Here is a 20000-nt window from a genome sequence, read left to right on the forward strand (position 1 = left end):
TGTGTGTGTGTGTGTATGTATATGTGCATGTGTGTGTGTATGTATGTGTATATGTATATGTATGTGCATGTGTGTGTTTATGTGTGTGTATGTACATGGGTATATGTATGTGTGTGTGTGTGTGTGTGTGTATGTTTGTGTATATGTATATGTATGTGTATGTGTGTGTGTGTGTGTGTGTGTATGTATGTGCATATGTATATGTATGTGTATGTGTGTGTTTATGTGTGTGTATGTATATGGGTATATGTATGTGTGTGTGTGTGTGTGTGTGTGTGTGTGTGTGTATGTTTGTGTGTGTATCTGTGTGTGTGTGTGCGCATGTTTGAGCTGATCACTGACAGACTACAGTGTGATGATGATGAGCCCTCTTCATCACCAGTGTTCAGTGTTTAATTATGATTATAATGAAGTCTCTCTGTGGCGCGAGTCAGTGCTTAATCACAGCACACGTCTTGTGGAAGTGACTGAAACCCGTACACTAGCAACAGATTCACCACACCGGCAACTGTTTCCAAGGCAACTCCACCAGGAACCTCTCTCTCTCTCTCTCTCTCTCTCTCTCTCACTCTCTCTCTCTCTCTCTCTCTCTCTCACTCTCTCACTCTCTCTCTCTCTCTGTCTCTGCACTACTGTATCAGCATCTCATTTACTGTACACAAACCAGCTTCTGCAAACAAGATTATTGGCAGATCATTTAGCTTGCTTTAAGGGAAAACTCTTAATTTTGACTGGAGGTGAAAACAAAACAATATTTCTGCTTGATCTAAGACTTTGAGAGTGTTTTGCATTGTGGTCATTCAGTTTCTGCACATACAGTAAATACTGTTTCTGTACCGACTCCCCAGAAAACTGTCAAGGAGAGCTGTTCAAACCATCTTGAGAAACTGCACTCCTATCGCAATATTTAATGCAGAAATGTTTTAATATTGTAATATCTGATTTGTCCAATTTGGTATATATACACTGCACAAATACAACCCTAAATCAAGTTAAAGCTAAATTATGTGTATTTAGGTCAGTTGAGACACACTCTTGTTTCACCCTAAATCACCTTACATTAAAATAAAGTGAGCGTTTTCTTCAAATTTGTTTCTATAATAAATAATTATTGGCCATAATGGCATGACTTACATAATATATGTGGTTATTATTTTGAGTTAAGTTTATTTTTCTGGGTCCAGTGACACATATTTGTTCACGTGCTGAGCTCACACTTACATCTGAACTGTTTTCATTTAACAAGATGAATGTATTATGAATAATGACTAATTAATATTATTAATAATAATAACAACAACAACAATAATAATAATAATAATTATAATAATAATAATTCATTTTCTTTTTGGCTTTTCTTTTCCCTTTATTTTCCCTTTAATCTGGGGTCACCACAGTGGAATGAACCGCCAACTTATCCAGCATATGTTGTACGCAGCAGATGCCCTTTTCAGCTGCAATAATATTCATAACAATAATAATAATAATTATAATAATAATAATCATCATCATAACAATAATAATAATACTAATGATGATGATGATAATAATAATAATCATAACAATAATGATGATGATGATGGTGGTGATGATGATGATGATGATAATAATAATTATAATAATCATAACAATAATAATAATGATGATAAAAATAATAATCATAACAAAACAATAATAATAATACTAATGATGATGATGATAATAATAATAATCATAACAATAATGATGATGATGATGGTGGTGATGATGATGATGATAATAATAATTATAATAATCATAACAATAATAATAATGATGATAAAAATAATAATCATAACAAAAACAATAATAATATAATCATAATAATCATAACAACAATAACAATAATAGCAAAATTAATAAAAATATTAATAATAATAACAACAATCAATTATAAAACAATAATAAAATATTTATAATAATAACAGTAATAATAATAATAATCATAACACAACAACAACAACAATAATAATAATAACAACAAATAATAACAATAATAATAATAATAATGACAATAATAATAATAATAATAATAATAATAATAATAATTATAATAATATTAATAATAATGAAAGTAATAATATTAATAATGATAGTAATAATAATAATAATAATAATATTAATAATGATAGTAATAATAATAATAATAATAATAATAATAATAATAATAATGATAATAATATTAATAACAATGATAGTAATAATAATAATAATAATAATAATAATAATAATAATAATAATAAGTACATTATACAGAACATATATATTTAAATATATAACACAGACTTTAAGCAAGACTTAATATAGTCAGTCACTTTGAATCCTTTGTATATGCACACTTTAAAAAATGCTGGGTTGTTCTAACCCAATTAGGTCAAACAGGGACCCAACATTGGGCTATAATTTTAATTAATTAATTTAATAAATTCCCCTGTAGCGCATCTGTTTGGACTGTGGGGGAAACCGGAGCACCCGGAGGAAACCCACGCCAACACGGGGAGAACAAGCAAACTCCACACAGAAACACCAACTGACCCAGCCGGGACTCAAACCAGCGACCTTCTGGATGTGAGGCGACTGCTCCACTGAGTCACTGTGCTGACTTAATTTTAATTTAAATAAAAAAACTAAGGCTTTTGTCTATATATGACTCAACTTTGAGTTACAACAACTCAAATTTAAGAGTGTAGCAGACTGTATACGTTTGTGCTGTATGGCCTGATGCAGAAGCCCATAACATTACAACTAATACTGATAAAAACACTAGATGAAGGATAAAAAAACACAACAAACAATCAGTAACACAACAAATGTTCTATTAACGCTGCAGGAACAACCTTCATTCGAGAGATCTTTGCCTGTTAGGTGGCATTTTCCTGTAAAACACTTCAATAATCTCAATAAACAACTTTATAGACATTTCCTTTCAGTGTTTACAGCACTTGTGTGTGTTTTGAGTGTGTGTGTGTGGCTGAAACAACATGTGCATGTCATGTTTATATTTGCATATGTGAATAATTCGGTTGGCAAGAGCACACCCTCACGGATGTGTCCAATTCGCAAACATGTAAACAAGCATTCAACTCAGCCTGAGCTCATTAATGCGTCTGATAAGGAGAATCTCTCAGCGGTGTCTTCAGGAGTTGCTCTGCGAGTTGCCAGATTGTGTTTTTTGGCGTCAAACAGACTCTTGCAAACAAGACGTCACGAGTGTAACCATGGCAACCACAGCAGAACACTGAGATTAGAACCGTGCTAACATCAGAACCCGTCAAGCCTGACAAATAAAATAACAATTCAAACTATTTGCCGGGCACTGCATTAAGCGTTTCATTTTTTCCTTTTCATATTTGATCCATCAGAGCTTTCATGACTCATGTGCAGGAACATGCAGGTTTACAGATCTTGCATGCTCCTGAAACCTCCTGTAAGTCTCTGGTTTATTTTAAGATATGGTTTGAGGGCCCACAGGAGGAGATGTCATTTGTCATGATGACGATAATAAATATTTTGCTCATTATTATACAAGCATTCAGTTTAAAGTGCAACTGTTCTGGCAAGAGAATAAAATTGCGGAACTGCAACTGCGTTATTTGCGTTATTTATTTATTTTTTTACGTGTTAAATATTTCTAAATAATCACGTGCATTAACGCGCTAATTTTAACAGCCCTACTTTAAATATAATGCACTCTTTTCACATTTGCACGTTTCTCAGCAGCAGAAGTGCTCATAGTTGGTAAATTCAGGGCGCAGTGAATGGTAGAGCACAACAAATCATTCTTTTACAATCCTATTTGCTGAAATAATACAAGAAAAACTCCAGGATGGTGTTATCATGACTTTCAGAAAGAGGAAAACAATAGTGTGAGACTGATAATGGCAGCCGGAAGAGAGAATTATGTCAGATTTACTGTCCCGCCCCCATACACACTGCATTCCTTATACTACTTTTATCTATTAGTATCTAAAATAATAATAATTCATTCATTCATTCACCTTCGGCTTAGTCCCTTTATTAATCCGGGGTCGCCACAGCGGAATGAACCGCCAACTTATCCAGCATGTTTTTACGCAGCGGATGCCCTTCCAGCTGAAACCCATCTCTGGGAAACATCCATACACTCATACATTCACACACATACACTATGGACAATATAGCCTACCTAGAGCACCCGGAGGAAACCCACGTGAACTCAGGGAGAACATGCAAACTCCACACAGAAACTGAGCCGAGGATCGAAGCAGCGACCCAGTGACCTTCTTGCTGTGAGGTAACAGCACTACCTACTGCGCCACTGCCTCACTCCAACATTTTTTGTTTTATATTTGGTGCAAGTTTATCAGCAAGAGACAACTTTGTTCTCTTTGACTCATTGGATGGAAACACTCACGAATATTTCATTCACAAACATTTGATGCAAAATTCAACTGAAATCTTTTGATGGAAACAGCTACTGTAAGCACCACTGAAGGTCTGCTTTCAGACGAGTGTGTGTTAGAGCATCTATTGTTCTGATTTCTCATCAGCTTTTTCATCTCTTTGTTTTCAGATGACAAGCAACAAACCGCAAATGAACTTAGCGGCGCGCGCTCTGAGCTGATGTGGACGGGTAAGTAATCGTCCTCCTGCTAATGAATTCCATTATCTGTCCGTCTGATTGCATCTGAAGAGCAGCTTTACTCATGCAAATGAGAGCGGAGCGAGATCTCGCAGAGGGAAAGTCATAAACATCCGTAACTCTAATGAAGCGCTTCATCAGCTCTCGGCTTATTTATTATTTAGCCCAGTCCTTTATCTTCCCATATTAATAATAGTTCAGCCGGACGGATGATTTATTGGAGGTTTGAGAGCACAGTTCTCTGGTGGAGATTCACTTGATATCTGTGGGATTTTCCAGCAGGAGACAGTCAGCAACATGAATGTTATATATATATATATATATATATATATATATATATATATATGTGTGTGTGTGTGTATATAAGTTTTATATAATCTTTTTTAACACATTTCTAATCATAATAGTTTTAATAACTCATCTCTAATAACTGATTTATTTTCTCTTTGTCATGATGACAGTAAATAATATTAGACTAGATATTGTTAAGACACTTCTATACACCTTAAAGTGACATTTAAAGGCTTAACTAGGGTAATTAGGTTAACTAGGCAGGTTAGGGTAATTAGGCAAGTTATTGTATAATGATGGTTTGTTCTGTAGACTATCAGAAAAAATAAAGCTTATTAGGGAATAATAGTTTTGTCCTTAAAATGGGTTTTAAAAAATTAAAAACTGCTTTTATTCTAGCCGAAATGAAACAAATAAGACTTTCTCCAGAAGAAAAAATATTATCAGACATACTGTGAACAATTCTTTACTCTGTTAAACACCATTTGGGAAATATTTTTGAAAGAAACAAATATTTAAAGGGGGGCTAATAATTCTGTGTATATATATATATATATATATATATATATATATATATATATATATATATATATATATATATATACACTACTGGTCAAAAGTTTAGGGTCAGTATGACTTTTAAATTATTTAAAATAAGCTTCTCCTGCTCACCAAAGCTGCATTTATTTAATAAAAAAATGTACAAATTGTAAAATTGTAAAATGTTATTGCACTATAAAATAGCTGTTCAAAAGTTTATAATTGAATAACTTATTTCAGGGATTTTAATAATGAATTTTCAGCTTCATTACTCCAGTCTTTAGTCACATGATCCTTTAGAAATCACTCTCATATTATTTATTATTATTATCATTATTGGTAATAGAAATAAAAGCAATAATGTCTGGAGTGATAATTTTGTTTGAAACTACAAACAATAAGTAATAAATAAATATTTAAAAAACAAATATTTAACAATTTAACTTTTGTTTTACATTTAATAAATGTCACCTTGATAAACAGAATAGTTTTCTTGAAAAAAATAAATAAATAAAAATGACCCAAGTCTTGACCGTTAGTGCCTATATATACATATAGCAGTGAAAATAAGTATTGAACATGTCAACATTTTTCTTAGAACAAATTTTTAAAGGTGCCGTTTACTTGAAATTTTCCCCAGATTTTGACAACAACCAACAAAATCCATATATGCAAACAAAACATATCTGATCAGTTAAAAACTGAAGTTCTGTGTAATAAAACGAATTGACGGAGGGGAAAAGTATTGAACACATGAAGAAAAGAAAGTGTAGTTTAGCAGTAAAAGCCCAGACAGCAGCTGAAATCTCTCAGTAGTTCTTCAGCAAGCCTCTGCTCTTCCTCAGTGTAAATGAAGATCAGCTGCTTCAGGCCAACATCTACACTAGCAGGAGGATGAAGATGAAACCAGGGTGGATATTTTAGCAAGACAATGATCCAAAACACAGCCGAGGAGACTCTCAGATGCTTTCAGAGAAAGAAAACCACGCTGTAGAATGGCCCAGCCAGTCACCTGAACCCAATCCAATAGAGAATACAGAGTAAAGCTCAGATCTGACAGACGAGACTCACAGAAGCATCAAGATTTTGACACTCTGTTGAAGTCTGTGAGAAACTCACACCTGAGATATGCATGAGGCTTCATTCTCCATATGAGAGGCGTCTTTAAGCTGCCAGAGAGAATAGATTTCAGCTGCTTTCACTGCCTAAATAGACCTCACTTTCTTCATGTGTTCAATAGTTTTTCCCTTCGTCATTTCATTTTATTACACAGAACTTCATTTGTAAACTAATCAGATTTGTCACTTCATATTTGGATTTCTTTAGTTGTTACCAACATTTGATGAAAATTTCAGGTCAACGACACCTTTGGAAATATGTTTTCTGAGAGAAGTGGTGACGTGTTCAATACTTATTTTCACTGCTGTAAGTCTATAAAACACAGTGCACTTCTGAGTGTCCTCTATCCACTTAAACACCACCCTACAATGATGAAAAACAATGTTTACTAGTGAATGCACCACATACTCATGTAGCACTACTTGTTGTCTTCAAACCTAAATACATTACATTTACATTTGTTGTATATTAGTTCAATTGAATGAATGAAAAATGAAGGAGAAATGCTTCAAATGTACCTGTATTTTGGATTGAGTGTGACATAATTATATATATTTTTAAATGTTAAGATGGCGAGACATTGGCGCAGTAGGTAGTGCTGTCGCCTCACAGCAAGAAGGTCGCTGGGTCGAGCCTCGGCTTAGTTGCCGTTTCTGTGTGGAGTTTGCATGTTCTCCCTGCCTTCGGATGGGTTTCCTCCGGGTGCTCCGGTTTCCCCCACAGTCCAAAGACATGCGGTACAGGTGAACTGGGTAGGCTAAATTGTCCATAGTGTATGAGTCTGTGTGTGAATGTTTGTGTGTGGATGTTTCCCAGAGATGGGTTGCGGCTGGAAGGGCATCCGCTGCATAAAAACTTGCTGGATAAGTTGGTGGTTCATTCCGCTGTGGCGACCCCGGATTAATAAAGGGACTAAGCCGACAATGAATGAATGAATGTTAAAATAACCACAAACATATTTTTTTTAAGTGTAGGTTCAGAAATAACCTTATGACAAATGTTATTAGAGCACATTTGGCAGAGCGGAGCTGACTGCAGTGCATTCTGGGATTCCTGCATAAGCGAGGATCTTAGAGAGCTGATCTCAGTGTTTTGAACAGGATCTTAGTGATGCTCTCTAGGTTTCATGAAGGAGGGCGTGTGTGTGTCTTTAAACGGTTTCTCAAGTGCTCACATCTGTTTGTTCACGATCGGTGAGTGATGAAGGCTGCTCTGAACCACACACACACACACACACACACAATCTGAGAGAGATGAAAAGAACAAAAGCACAAAGACGGATAAAGACTTTTCAAGAAGACGCATCATCCCCACTTCAGCATTCTCACACACACACACACACACACACACACACACACACACACACACACACACACACACACACACACTCAAACTCACACACAGACAACCACACACAAACACACACACACACACACACACACACTCAAACTCACACACAGACAACCACACACAAACACACACACACACACACACAAACTCACACTCACATATACACACACCCACACACTGACCGTCATGAAGCCGTCCAGTAGGCCGGAGTCTGGTTTGGGTGGCGCCTGCAGTCTCTCCATTGACCATTTCTCAATGATGGAGGAAACCTGCGGACTCTCCGTGTTCAAAATGCGGAAACCGGTCATGTTGACGCCGCTGAAGCGATACGGCTCCATATCCAGAGCAAACAGATCCTACACACACACACAGAAACAAACTTAAACACACCAACTATAGTGATTGATCTATTGTGGGGATTCTACAGTTGCTATGGTAACACAACAACTATAGCGATTGATCTGTTGTGGTGATTCTACAGTTGCTATGGTAACACAACAACTATAGCGATTGATCTGTTGTGGTGATTCTACAGTTGCTATGGTAACACAACAACTATAGTGATTGATCTGTTGTGGGTATTCTACAGTTGCTATGGTAACAATAACTATAGTGATTTATCTGTTGTGGGGATTCTACAGTTGCTATGGTAACACAACTATAGTGATTGATCTGTTGTGGTGGTTCTACAGTTGCTACGGTAACGCAACAACTATAGTAATTGATTTGTTGTGGTGGTTCTACAGTTGCTATGGTAACACAACAACTATAGTGATTGATCTGTTATGGTGATTCTACAGTTGCTATGGGAACACAAAGTCTACAGTAATTGATCTGTTGTGGTGATTCTACAGTTGCTATGGTAAAACAACAACTACAGCAAATAAATTAACCTGTTGAGGTGATTCTACAGTTGCTATAGAAACACAACAACTATAGTAAATAAATTAATCTGTTGTGGCGATTCTACAGTTGCTATGGTAACAACTACAGTAATTGATCTGTTATGGTGATTCCTCAACTGCTATGGCAACACAACAACTATTGTAATTGATCTGTTGTGGCGATTCTATCTGTCGTGGTGATTCTATAGTTGCTATGGTAACACAACAACTATAATAATATAAACAAATGCCCAGTACTGTAGTTTTCTACAACCACAGGTTATATTATACTACAACACACCACAGTTTAACTAAATTATAATACAGTGTATCAGTTGACTATAGTTAATACTACAGTATTCTTCAGCATTAATTACAAACTGTTGTGAAGGCTATAATGCATACACAGTAAAACACTATAGTTTTTATTATTAATTACTATAATATTGTTTATTTTAGGCATTTTCAACACAATTACTGCAGAAGCAAAACATCATTAATAATTCACTGGGGGTTTGTGTTACATCAGCAGCAGCGGTGTGAGACCAGTAAACTTGTTTTCCTTTGATTTAGGTTTGATCTTTCTGCTCGCTTGAATAATATTTGCCTTGTTTGAACCTCACAAAAACAGAAAACAAACACGGCACAAAACACAGCCTTCTTGAATAAATGCTCTCAAATCAAGACCATCCACTGGAGAAACAGAATCACTCTTATTTACCAAACTAATTGATCACAATTAAATGTGTTTATGCTTTGAACAGGCTGTAGGAGAGTTCAGCAAAACAACCTTGCTTTACATTTGGAAGAAGATTACTTTCTGATATCAAAACTGTTTGTTTATAACTGATGAGACTAACTTCTTAGCTATCTACAGAGCAGAACCACTAGCCTAGGCTATGCTAACAATCAGGAAAAATCATGCTAGCAGCATAGTAAAACATGCTAACAAAATTATAAGCATGCAAAGCTAGCGAACTCTTAAGTTTTAATGCTCTTGGATATGCTAGAGCATGCTGATTGCTAAGCATGGTAGCATCATGCTAATGTTAACATCATGCTAAGGCGTCCTCAAACAAGCTAGCGATGTCTGAAAGTTTTAAAGCTTTCAAATGTGCTGTGACATGCTGATTGCTAAGCATGGACATGTCTTGCTTATTCATGTTAACAACATGCTAAATACAAGCTAGCGATGTCTTAAGGTTTTAACAATTTTAAACCTGCTAAAACATGTTTACTGCTAACCATGGTAGCATCACCCTCATTTATGTTAACAGGATGTTAATTAAATAGCCATTAGGTAATGGTAGAACCATGCTATTTCATTGCTAGCATACAGGTAAAACATGTTAGATTAAGCTAGAAACATGTAAGTGCATGCTAGTGATATCTAATAAATATGACATGTTAATTGCAACTACAAATTAGCAAACAATTCTAACAATAAATATAATAGAAACACAATAACAAAATGTTAAGCCATATAACCACTTCAATTTAGGTTAGCAAATACGCTAAAACATGTTAGCCTCAAGTTAAAACAAGCTAACAACATAATAATTTAGGGTGAAACATACTAATTTGTGATATCACGGTGTTAAATATGTTAGCTATGTGTGAAAACATGCTAACAACATAAAAATCTAAGGTAAATGCATGCTAATTCATGCTATCATTGTGTTAAAACATGTTACACTTGCTTAAAACAGGTTAAAACAAGTTAGCCACATGTAAAAACAAGCTAACAACATGATAATTTAAGGTGAAATCATGCTAATTCATGCCATCATTATGTTAAATATGTTAGCCATGCTTACAGCAGGTTAAAACATATTAGCCATGTGTGAAAACAAGCTTACAACATGATAATTTAAGGTGACACCAGGCTAATTTATAGTGCTAAACATGTTATCCATGCTAAAAACTGGTTAAAACATGTTAGGCATGTGTGAAAACAAGCTAACAGCATGATAAGTTAAGGTGAAAACATGCTAATGCATGATATCATTGTGTTACACATGTTATTCGTGCTAAAAACTGGTTAAGACATGTTAGCCACATGTAAAAATAAGCTAACAACATAATAATTTAAGGTAAAAACATGCTAATTTATGCTATCAATGTGTTAAGCATGTTACCTATGCTAAAAACCGGCTAAAACATGTAAGCCACATGTATCATTGTGTTAAACATGTTAACCATGGTAAAACAGGTTAAAACATGTTAGCTACATGTGAAAATAAGTAAACAACATGATCATTTAAGGTGAAAACATGCACATTAATGCTATCATTGTTTTAAACATGTTAGTCATGATTAAAATTGGTTAAAACATGTTAGCCACAGGTAAAAACAAGCTAACAACATGATCATTTAAAGTGAAAACATGCTAATTCATGTTAGCGTTCTGTTAAACATGTTAGCCAAGCTAAAACAGGTTAAAACATGTTAGCCACATGTGAAAACAAGCTAACAAGATGATAATTTAAGGTAAAAAAACATGCTAATTCATGCTATCATTTTGTTAAACATGTCAACCATGCTTAAAACAGGTTAAAACATGTTAGCCACATGTGAAAACAAGCTAACAAGATGATCATTTAAGGTAAAAAAAACATGCTAATGCATGCTATCATTGTGTTAAACATGTTAATCATGCTAAAAACTGGTTAAAACATGTTAGCCATGTACTGATTTATGCAAGGAACAATTCTAGCAACATGTAAATTCAACAACATGTTACAACTCATGCTAGCCCAATGCCAGACCATTTTAGCAATTTGTTAAAACATGCCCTGAACTTGCTAATTCATGCTAGCAATGCTCTTTTTGAACTGTGACTCAACATAAGAATCACGTCTACGATTTTATTGGAAAACAGATCACATAAATTTACCTTAAAAAGAAAGAGTTGAGTCAGACTCCAAAATGAAAATGCAGTATTCTCTTCTATAATTAATAAATAATACAGTGTTTTATCAATAACTCACCAGTGTTGTAAAGATGTAATGATAATATTCTGTCACCATTCCCATTGAAAGAGCCTGCAGAAAAAAAATCAGATAATATCATGAATATTAATGGTTCAAACCAACTAGGTAAACTAGGCAAGCAGTTTTGTAGCCAGTCAGGAAAAGGGTGGGTTAAAAAGGGGGTAAATAATATTAACTTTAACATTATTATTATTATTATTATTATTATTATTATGTTAGCCAAACTAAAAGAAATAAGACTTTCTCCAGAAGAAATATGCAACAGGAAACACTGTGGAAACTATTGAGAGAATTATTATTTCAAAGGAGGATAAATAATTTTAAATATATGACATATATTTGAACATGAGCATGTCTGTCATGCACTGCACTGAAAAAGTGTTGCATGCAGAACTGTTGTAAACAATTTATTTGTGTTGAATTTAAACAATCAAATGAAATTTAATAATGTTCAAATTAATTGGTTTGTTTAAATTCAACCTGAATAAATTGTTTACAACCCCTTAACATGAAAAAATTGAGTAAATCCAAGGAATCATCTTTGAATAATTTTTTTCAGTGTCTATGTGATTTGCATATACAGTGATCTACATCAGAATCCTACAGAAAGACCTCCATCAGCGCTGCGCTTTTAATAAATGAGAGACGCTTTATCAGTGCTGCATCTTTAATCAGAGATCTTAAAGCCCCGCGGCCAAAACGCCGGCTTTAATTACATTCCCATTCTGGTTCGAGGCCTTTGTAATAATGTCACACTAATAGAATTTCTAACACTGAGATTTAACATGTGAATTATGATTGGAGAAGACGAGCCATCATCATTTATACCAGAGACGTGAATGAAAACCATGCTGAAACTGAGAATTAAATACCGCAAATATTAAATAACCAGAAAACAAGGACAAACTATTGGTAGAGCACTGGTAAACTACATAGAGCACCCACTGCTATTAAAACACTAGTCTAGAGCACCATCTGCTGCTTGAAACTATTCTAGAGCACCATATGCTGTTAAAAACAAGCCTAGAGCGCAATCTGCTGTTAAAAAAGCGAGCCTAGAGCACCGTCTGCTGGTAAAAACTAACCTAAAGCACCATCTGCTGTAAAAAAAAAAAAAAACTAGCCAAGAGTGCCATCTGTTGTTAAAAACTAGCCTACTAAAGTGTCATTTGCTGTTTAAAACTAGTCTAGAGCACTGTCTGCTGTTAAATACTAGCCTAGAGCACTGTTTGATGTTTTATAACTAGCCTAGAGCATCATCTGCTGTTTAAAAACTAGCTTATACCGCTATCTGCTGTTAAAAATGAACTTAGAGCACCGCCTGCTGTTAGAAATTAGCATAGAGCGCCATCTGCTGTTAAAAACTAACCTAGAGCACCTTCTGCTGTTAAAAGCTAGCCTAGAGCACCGTCTGCTGTTAAAAACTAGCCTAGAGCACCATCTGCTGTTAAAAACTAGCCTAGAGCACCGTCTGCTGTTAAAAACTAGCCTAGAGCACCATCTGCTGTTAAAACTAGCCTAGAGCACCATCTGCTGTTAAAACTAGCCTAGAGCACCATCTGCTGTTAAAACTAGCCTAGAGCACCATCTGCTGTTAAAACTAGCCTACAGCACCATCTGCTGTTAAAAACTAGCCTAGAGCACCGTCTGCTGTTAAAAACTATCATAGAGCACCGTCTGCTGTTAAAACTAGCCTAGAGCACCATCTGCTGTTAAAACTAGCCTAGAGCACCGTCTGCTGTTAAAAACTATCATAGAGCACCATCTGCTGTTAAAACTAGCCTAGAGCACCATCTGCTGTTAAAACTAGCCTAGAGCACCATCTGCTGATTAAAACTAGCCTAGAGCACCGTCTGCTGTTAAAACTAGTCTAGAGCACCGTCTGCTGTTAAAACTAGTCTAGAGCACTATCCGCTGTTAAAAACTAGCCTAGAGCACTGTCCGCTGTTAAAACTAGCCTAGAGCACCGTCTGCTGTTAAAACTAGCCTAGAGCACTGTCCGCTGTTAAAACTAGCCTAGAGCACCGTCTGCTGTTAAAACTAGCCTAGAGCACTGTCCGCTGTTAAAAACTAGCCTAGAGCGTCGTCTGTTGTTAAACCCTAGCCTAGAGCACCATTTGCTGTTAAACCCTAGCGTAGAGCGACATCTGCTGTTAAACACTAGCCTAGAGTGCCATCTGCTGTAAAAAAATAGTCTAGAACGCCGTTTGCTGTAAAAAACTAGCCTAGAGCGCCGTCTGCTGTAAAAAAATAGCCTTGAGCGCCGTCTGCTGTTAAAAACTAGCCTAGAGCGCCGTCTGCTGTTAAAAACTAGCTTAGAGTGCCATCTGCTGTTGAACACCAGCCTAAAGCACCGTCTCGTTTTTCCACAGCTCTAGTAATTAATAAAGTACATTTCTGTGTGAACTGCCCCCTTAATTATAAAGAGGAAATGCTTTTTGACCTGTTTGAGGATCCACGCGGCCATCTCGTGGCTGCAGTCGAAGATGACGTGGAACTCCTTGGCTTTCTTCATCTCCTTCAGCAGCGGTTTGGCATCCTTGGTGTCGGCGGCGAGCTGTCGGATCTTCAGCCGGATGTTGTATCTGGACGGAGCTTTAATGAGCTCCTGCAGGCGGATCAGACCTGCGGGACACAACAGCAGAACGCTGAGCGAGCACTACAGCAGATCCATATCTGACAGCACACAAAACACACTCGCAAACACCACACCGATCCATACATTCACACTCCATTTCTGCAGCGGAGACACGCTCCGGCTTAGAGGAGAGCTTAAGAGAAACGCTTGATTCGCATGTTCATCAAAGAGAAATGCAGGGGGTCTTCATTCATTCATTCATTTTAGTTTCGGCTTAGTCCCCTTATTAATCAGGGGTCGCCACAGTGGAATGAACCACCAACTTATTTAGCCAATTTTTTAAACAGGGGATGCCCTTCCAGCTGCAACCCAACACTGAGAAACACCTATACACACTCATACATTCATACACTGCAGCCAATTGAGTTCATCAGTTCCCCTATAGCGCATGTGTTTTGACTGTGGGGGAAACTGGAGCAACCGGAGGAAACCCACGCCAACACGGGGAGAACATGCAAACTCCACACAGAAACGCAAACTGACCCAGCCGGGACTCAAACCAGCAACCTTCTTGCTGTGAGGCGATCATGCTACCCACTGCGCCACCGTGACACTGCATGGGGTTCTTCCTCACTGAAATGTTTTGAATGTGTGTGTGTGTGTGTGTATGTGCATGCGTGCGTGTGTGCATGTGTTTGTATCGCTGTGTATGCATGTGTGTATAGGTGTCTGTGCATGTGTGTGCGCATATCTGTGTGTACATACTTGCATGTCCAGGTGCGTGTGTTTGTGTCTTTGTATAAGTGTGTGTGTTTGTGTGTGTAAGTGTATATGCATGATTGTGTGTGTGCATGTGTGTTTGTGCGTGTGTATACATGTGTTTGTTTATGTGTGTAAGTGTGTGTATACATGGTTGTGTGTGTATGCATGTGTGTCCATGTTTGGGTGTCTGTGTGCATGTCAGTGTGTAAGTGTGTGTATACATGGTTGTGTGTGTATGCATGTGTGTCCATGTTTGAGTGTCTGTGTGCATGTCAGTGTGTAAATGTGTGTGTGTGTTTATGCATGATTGTGTGTGTGTTTGTGTGTGTAAGTGTATATGCATGTGTGTGTGTGTTTGTGTGTAAGTGTATATGCATGATTGTGTGTGTGCATGTGTGTTTGTGCGTGTGTATACATGTGTTTGTTTATGTGTGTAAGTGTGTGTATACATGGTTGTGTGTGTATGCATGTGTGTCCATGTTTGAGTGTCTGTGTGCATGTCCATGTGTAAAAGTTTGTGTGTGTTTATGCATGATTGTGTGTGTGTGTGTGTTTGTTTACATATGTGTGTGTTGTGTGTGTAGGCTATGTATGTGTCTGTGTGTGTAAGTGTGTATGCATGTGTGTATCTGTGTCTGTAAGAATGTGTGCAAGTGTGTATGCATGTGTGTGTGTTTCAGTGTCTGAGTGCATGTCTGTGTGTGTGTGTGTGTGTGTGTGTGTGTGTGTGTGTGTGTGTGTGTGTAATTCTGTTTATGTGTCTGTGCATGTGTGTATGTGATTGTGATTATGGTCGCGTGTGTGTGTGTGTGTTGGTCAGGTATGCAGTGTTGTGGTCAGATGTGTGTCTCCACTGGGAAGCGTTTGATTGCAGCAGTGCATCCTGGGATACTCAGAGGGAGGGGCTGCGCTGCGCCTTCATGTGACCTTAACGATGGGTAACTAATGGTCGCCTGGCAACTGCTGACTTTACTACTCTAGGTGAGATTGAGGACATTAGTAAAAGATGAAGTAACACACACACACACACAGACACACACACACAGACACACACACACACACACACACACACACACTTTGCTTATTACGTACACAGTCACCAGCCACACACGCACATTCACACACTGCACTCTCCTCATCTCACATACACACATACACACATACACTGCCTTCTCCTCATCTCACTCACACACACACACACTGCTCATTAGCGCTCCGTCATTAATAGCGGCGTTTGATGACGTTTGTCTGTAATCACACTAATTGAATGAAAGCAGGAGCTGCAATCATTTGTTTGAATTAGGAGTCAGTAAACACTCCACGACCACACACACACACACACACACACTCTGACTGAATCACCCCTGCTGCAGTGTGTGTGTGTGACAAGGAGTGAGTGAGTGTGTGTGTGAAATCTCAGAAAAGGCTGGCCCGGTGGCTCAGTGGTCAGCACTGTGGCCTCACAGCAAGAAGGTTGCTGGGTCAGTTGGCATTTCTGTGTGGAGTTTGCACGTTCTCCCCGTGTTGGGTTTCCTCCGGGTGCTCCGGGTTCTCCCACAGTCCAAACACACGCGCTATAGGGGAATTGATTAACTCAATTGTCCATAGTGTATGAGTGTGAATGTGGGTGTATGTGGCTGTTTCCCAGTACTGGGTTGCATATTTCTTAAAGTGCTGTTGACTTGAAATTTTCCCCGGATGTAGATAACCAAAGAAATTTAAATATGCAAAGAAAACAAATCTGATTAGTTTACAAATGAAGTTCTGTGTAACAAAATTAAATGACGAAGGGAAACACTGCTGAACACATGAAGAATAGAAGATGTTCAGCAGTGAAAGCCCAGACAGCAGTTCTTCAGCAACCAGTAGTTCTTCAGCAAGCCTCTGCCCTTCCTCAGTGTAAATGAAGATCAGCTGCTTCAGGCCAACATCTACATTAGCAGGAGGATGAAGATGAAACCAGGGTGGATATTTTAGCAAGACAATGATCCAAAACACAGCAGAGGAGACTCTCAGATGCTTTCAGAGAAAGAAAATCAAGCTGGCCCAGCCAATCACCTGACCCTAATCCAATAGAGAATACAAACTAAAGCTTAAATCTGATAGACTATACTCACAGAAGCATCAAGATTTTGACTTTCTGCTAACGTCTGTGAGAAACTCACACCTAAGATATGCATGAGTTTTTCATGATTATTATCATCAACTGTCCCTCAGGCAATCCACCTCATGAACACTTGATAATAATAATTATTATGAAACCAACATCACTACTTGCTATAAACTTTTAATACACATATACACTTATTCCACAACATTCTTTACATGCCAATTTGCACAAAACAGCTGCACATATAACGCTGTATATAGTAACATATACCTGTACCTTGTCAATTTGTATATCTGCAGTCACTACTTATATTTGTAATACACATTAATAATATATATATATATATATTACCTGTTTTTTTGTCCTGTCTCTGTAATTCTGATGCACTGTACAAGCTCTGTCACATAAACAAATTCCTTATATGTGTGATACCTGGCAATAAAGCTCTTTCTGATTCTGATGAAACCATTTCAGCAAGACAAGGATCCAAAACACAGCTGAGGAGACTCTCAGTTACTTTCACAGAAAGAAAATCAAGCTGGCCCAGCCAATCACCTGACCCCAATCCAATAGAGAATACAGAGTAAAGCTCAGATCTGATAGGCGAGACTCACAGAAGCATCAAGATTTACACACTCTGTTGAAGTCTGTGAGAAACTCACACCTGAGCAACACATGAGGCTTCATTCTCCATATGAGAGGCGTCTTTAAGCTGCAGCACCTAAAAGCCTAAACTGAGGCCCCGTTTACACTAGTGCGTTTTAGTTTGAAAACGCATAAGTTTTACTACGGTTACGCCATCCGTCCACACTACGCCGGAGTTCTCGAGCGCCGAAAACGGAGCGTTTCGAAAACGCTGGAGAGGCCGTTTTCATTCTGAAACGCTGCTGCTCCGTCTCAGTGTGGATGGGGAAAGACGGAGACATCTGAAAACGGAGGCGGGGCTGCAAACGTTCGCCTATCTGATTGGGGCTTTTCCTCAATATTAAGTAGCCCACACACAGTTCAGTCTCGCATCCTCTACTTGTAAGTTAAGACTTCGCAAGTTTGATCAAGGCTGCAGTCTCCCCCTTCTCAGTTTGATATGGAAAACAGACCGAGGACACGCGTAAATCTTCAAAGGGAACAGTGCACTTTATAACTTCATTCACATCACCCTGGCTACGTTGTTTCACTTTCTCAACAATAAAATGTAAACATGATTTAAGGAACTGCCTATTTTCATTTTAATATTAGCAACTTAGACAGCAGAAATGTTGAGGCGTCGTGCTGCATATATGAGCGTCATCTTCACTGTGTAGATATTTATAACAAAACGGAGCCGATAACAACTGCCTCCTTTCAATTTCAGTGAAAATACGAAACACAGCCTCTCTTTTGCTGAATATCAGTTTTAATAATCGATAATTATAAAAGTATAACACAATAAGTTTATACATTGTGGGAAATAAAGGCAAGCGATCAGTCAATGTACCTGGATTAATCATTAACTTATCTTTGCGCTTAACCAAAACATGTTACCCGTGAACAAGTAACTTAATAGATTCCAATGACCAAAGTCAGGGAATTGGCCTATGTCGTTAGATAAAGACAACAACATGAATGAAATATCACGTTTAGCAAATATAGTGAGATTAGATCCAGCGGGAGATGCTTGATGAGCAGTCCGACAAGCAGAGCTCTCATCTGGGTAGAAATGCTGGAGCGCTTGCCCGAGAGTGTGTGTGTGGTCACGTGATGTGCGTTTTCAGCGTTTTGGTGTGGACGGAGAGCTGTTCAGAAACGCTGGGTAAAACGCGAGTGTGGACGCGGATCGTTTTCATTCTACAACGCCGTTTTAAAACTAAAACGCACTAGTGTAAACGGGGCCTTAGTCAAATTGTCCAAACTTTTCCTGTTTTATTAGCTATAAGCAGGGCTTAATTTTGCCGGAACACGCCGGATCAGGCACCTCTGAAATCTGATCCGGCACCTCAGTTTACCGATCCCCCTCCTCAACCCCCCTCCTCCCCCGTCTGCTGTTCACTTTCACTTTCTTCCACGACTCCCCATCCCTCTACACTTTCATCAGCGACACCCCTCCGCCACCCACCGCCAACCTCCCTCATGCATGTTCTCTCCATTTCTGTGCGTGACACCTCTCCATCCTCAGATAACATGTCGGATCCGTTAACCCAATCTGTTCCGGGACCTCGCAATTCACAAATTAAGCGCTGGCTATAAGCAGGGCCGGCGCTTCCATAAAGGCGACCTAGGCGGCTGCCTAGGGTGGCAGAATATAGAGAGCGGCGTCCCCTAAACTACCTTTGCCACCCGCGCCTCAGTTATAGCCACGTCTAGGGCGGTTTCACTTTAGGTTTGAGGGCGGCGTGATCGTCCTTTGCCTAGAGCGGCAGTTCAGCTTGCTCCGGCCCTGGCTATAAGATACACTGGGGGGAAAAAGAGGCTTGCTGAAGAACTACTGAGAGATTTCAGCTGCTGTCTGGGCTTTCACTGCTGAACTACACCCCCCTTTCTTCATGTGTTCAATCCTTTTTCCCTTCGTCATTTCACTTTATTACACAGAACGTCATTTGTAAATGAATTAGTTTTGTTTTCTCTTCATTTTTGGATTTCTTTGGTTGTTGTCAACATCTGGGGAAAATTTCAGGTCAACAGCAGCTTTAGAAATATGTTTTCTGAGAATAATGGTGACGTGTTCAATACCTATTTCCCCTAAATTAAGACTCAAAAT

General features: G+C 38.0%; 1 protein-coding gene and 1 long non-coding RNA gene across 10 annotated transcripts in view; one reads left to right on the forward strand and one right to left on the reverse strand.

The window, feature by feature from the left end:
* Positions 1 to 20000, reverse strand: part of LOC101885658 (glutamate receptor ionotropic, kainate 2-like) — a 100505-nt gene that overhangs the window by 27754 nt on the left and 52751 nt on the right. For all 7 annotated transcript variants that reach the window (XR_012401678.1, XR_012401679.1, XR_012401680.1 and 4 more), the window contains 3 exons: positions 14260 to 14441; positions 11814 to 11867; positions 8122 to 8295 (listed from right to left, as the gene is read on the reverse strand). Coding sequence is in view for 4 of the 7 variants with exons in the window: in XM_073946818.1 (XP_073802919.1) it covers positions 8122 to 8295; positions 11814 to 11867; positions 14260 to 14441 (410 nt within the window). In the remaining 3 variants the exon portion in view is untranslated. The remainder of the gene's footprint in view (positions 1 to 8121; positions 8296 to 11813; positions 11868 to 14259; positions 14442 to 20000) is intronic.
* The window catches only part of LOC141381551 (uncharacterized), a 49941-nt gene that overhangs the window by 15145 nt on the left and 14796 nt on the right, over positions 1 to 20000 (forward strand). For 2 of the 3 annotated variants that reach the window (XR_012401698.1, XR_012401699.1), the window contains exon 2: positions 4571 to 4630. This is a non-coding gene — a long non-coding RNA (uncharacterized lncRNA). Of the gene's footprint in view, positions 1 to 4570; positions 4631 to 15976; positions 16138 to 20000 lie in introns of all 3 variants that reach the window. The other variant, XR_012401697.1, reaches the window with a different exon arrangement.

This window comes from Danio rerio, chromosome 4 (genome assembly GCF_049306965.1).
Source record: "Danio rerio strain Tuebingen ecotype United States chromosome 4, GRCz12tu, whole genome shotgun sequence".
Lineage (NCBI taxonomy): Eukaryota > Metazoa > Chordata > Actinopteri > Cypriniformes > Danionidae > Danio > Danio rerio.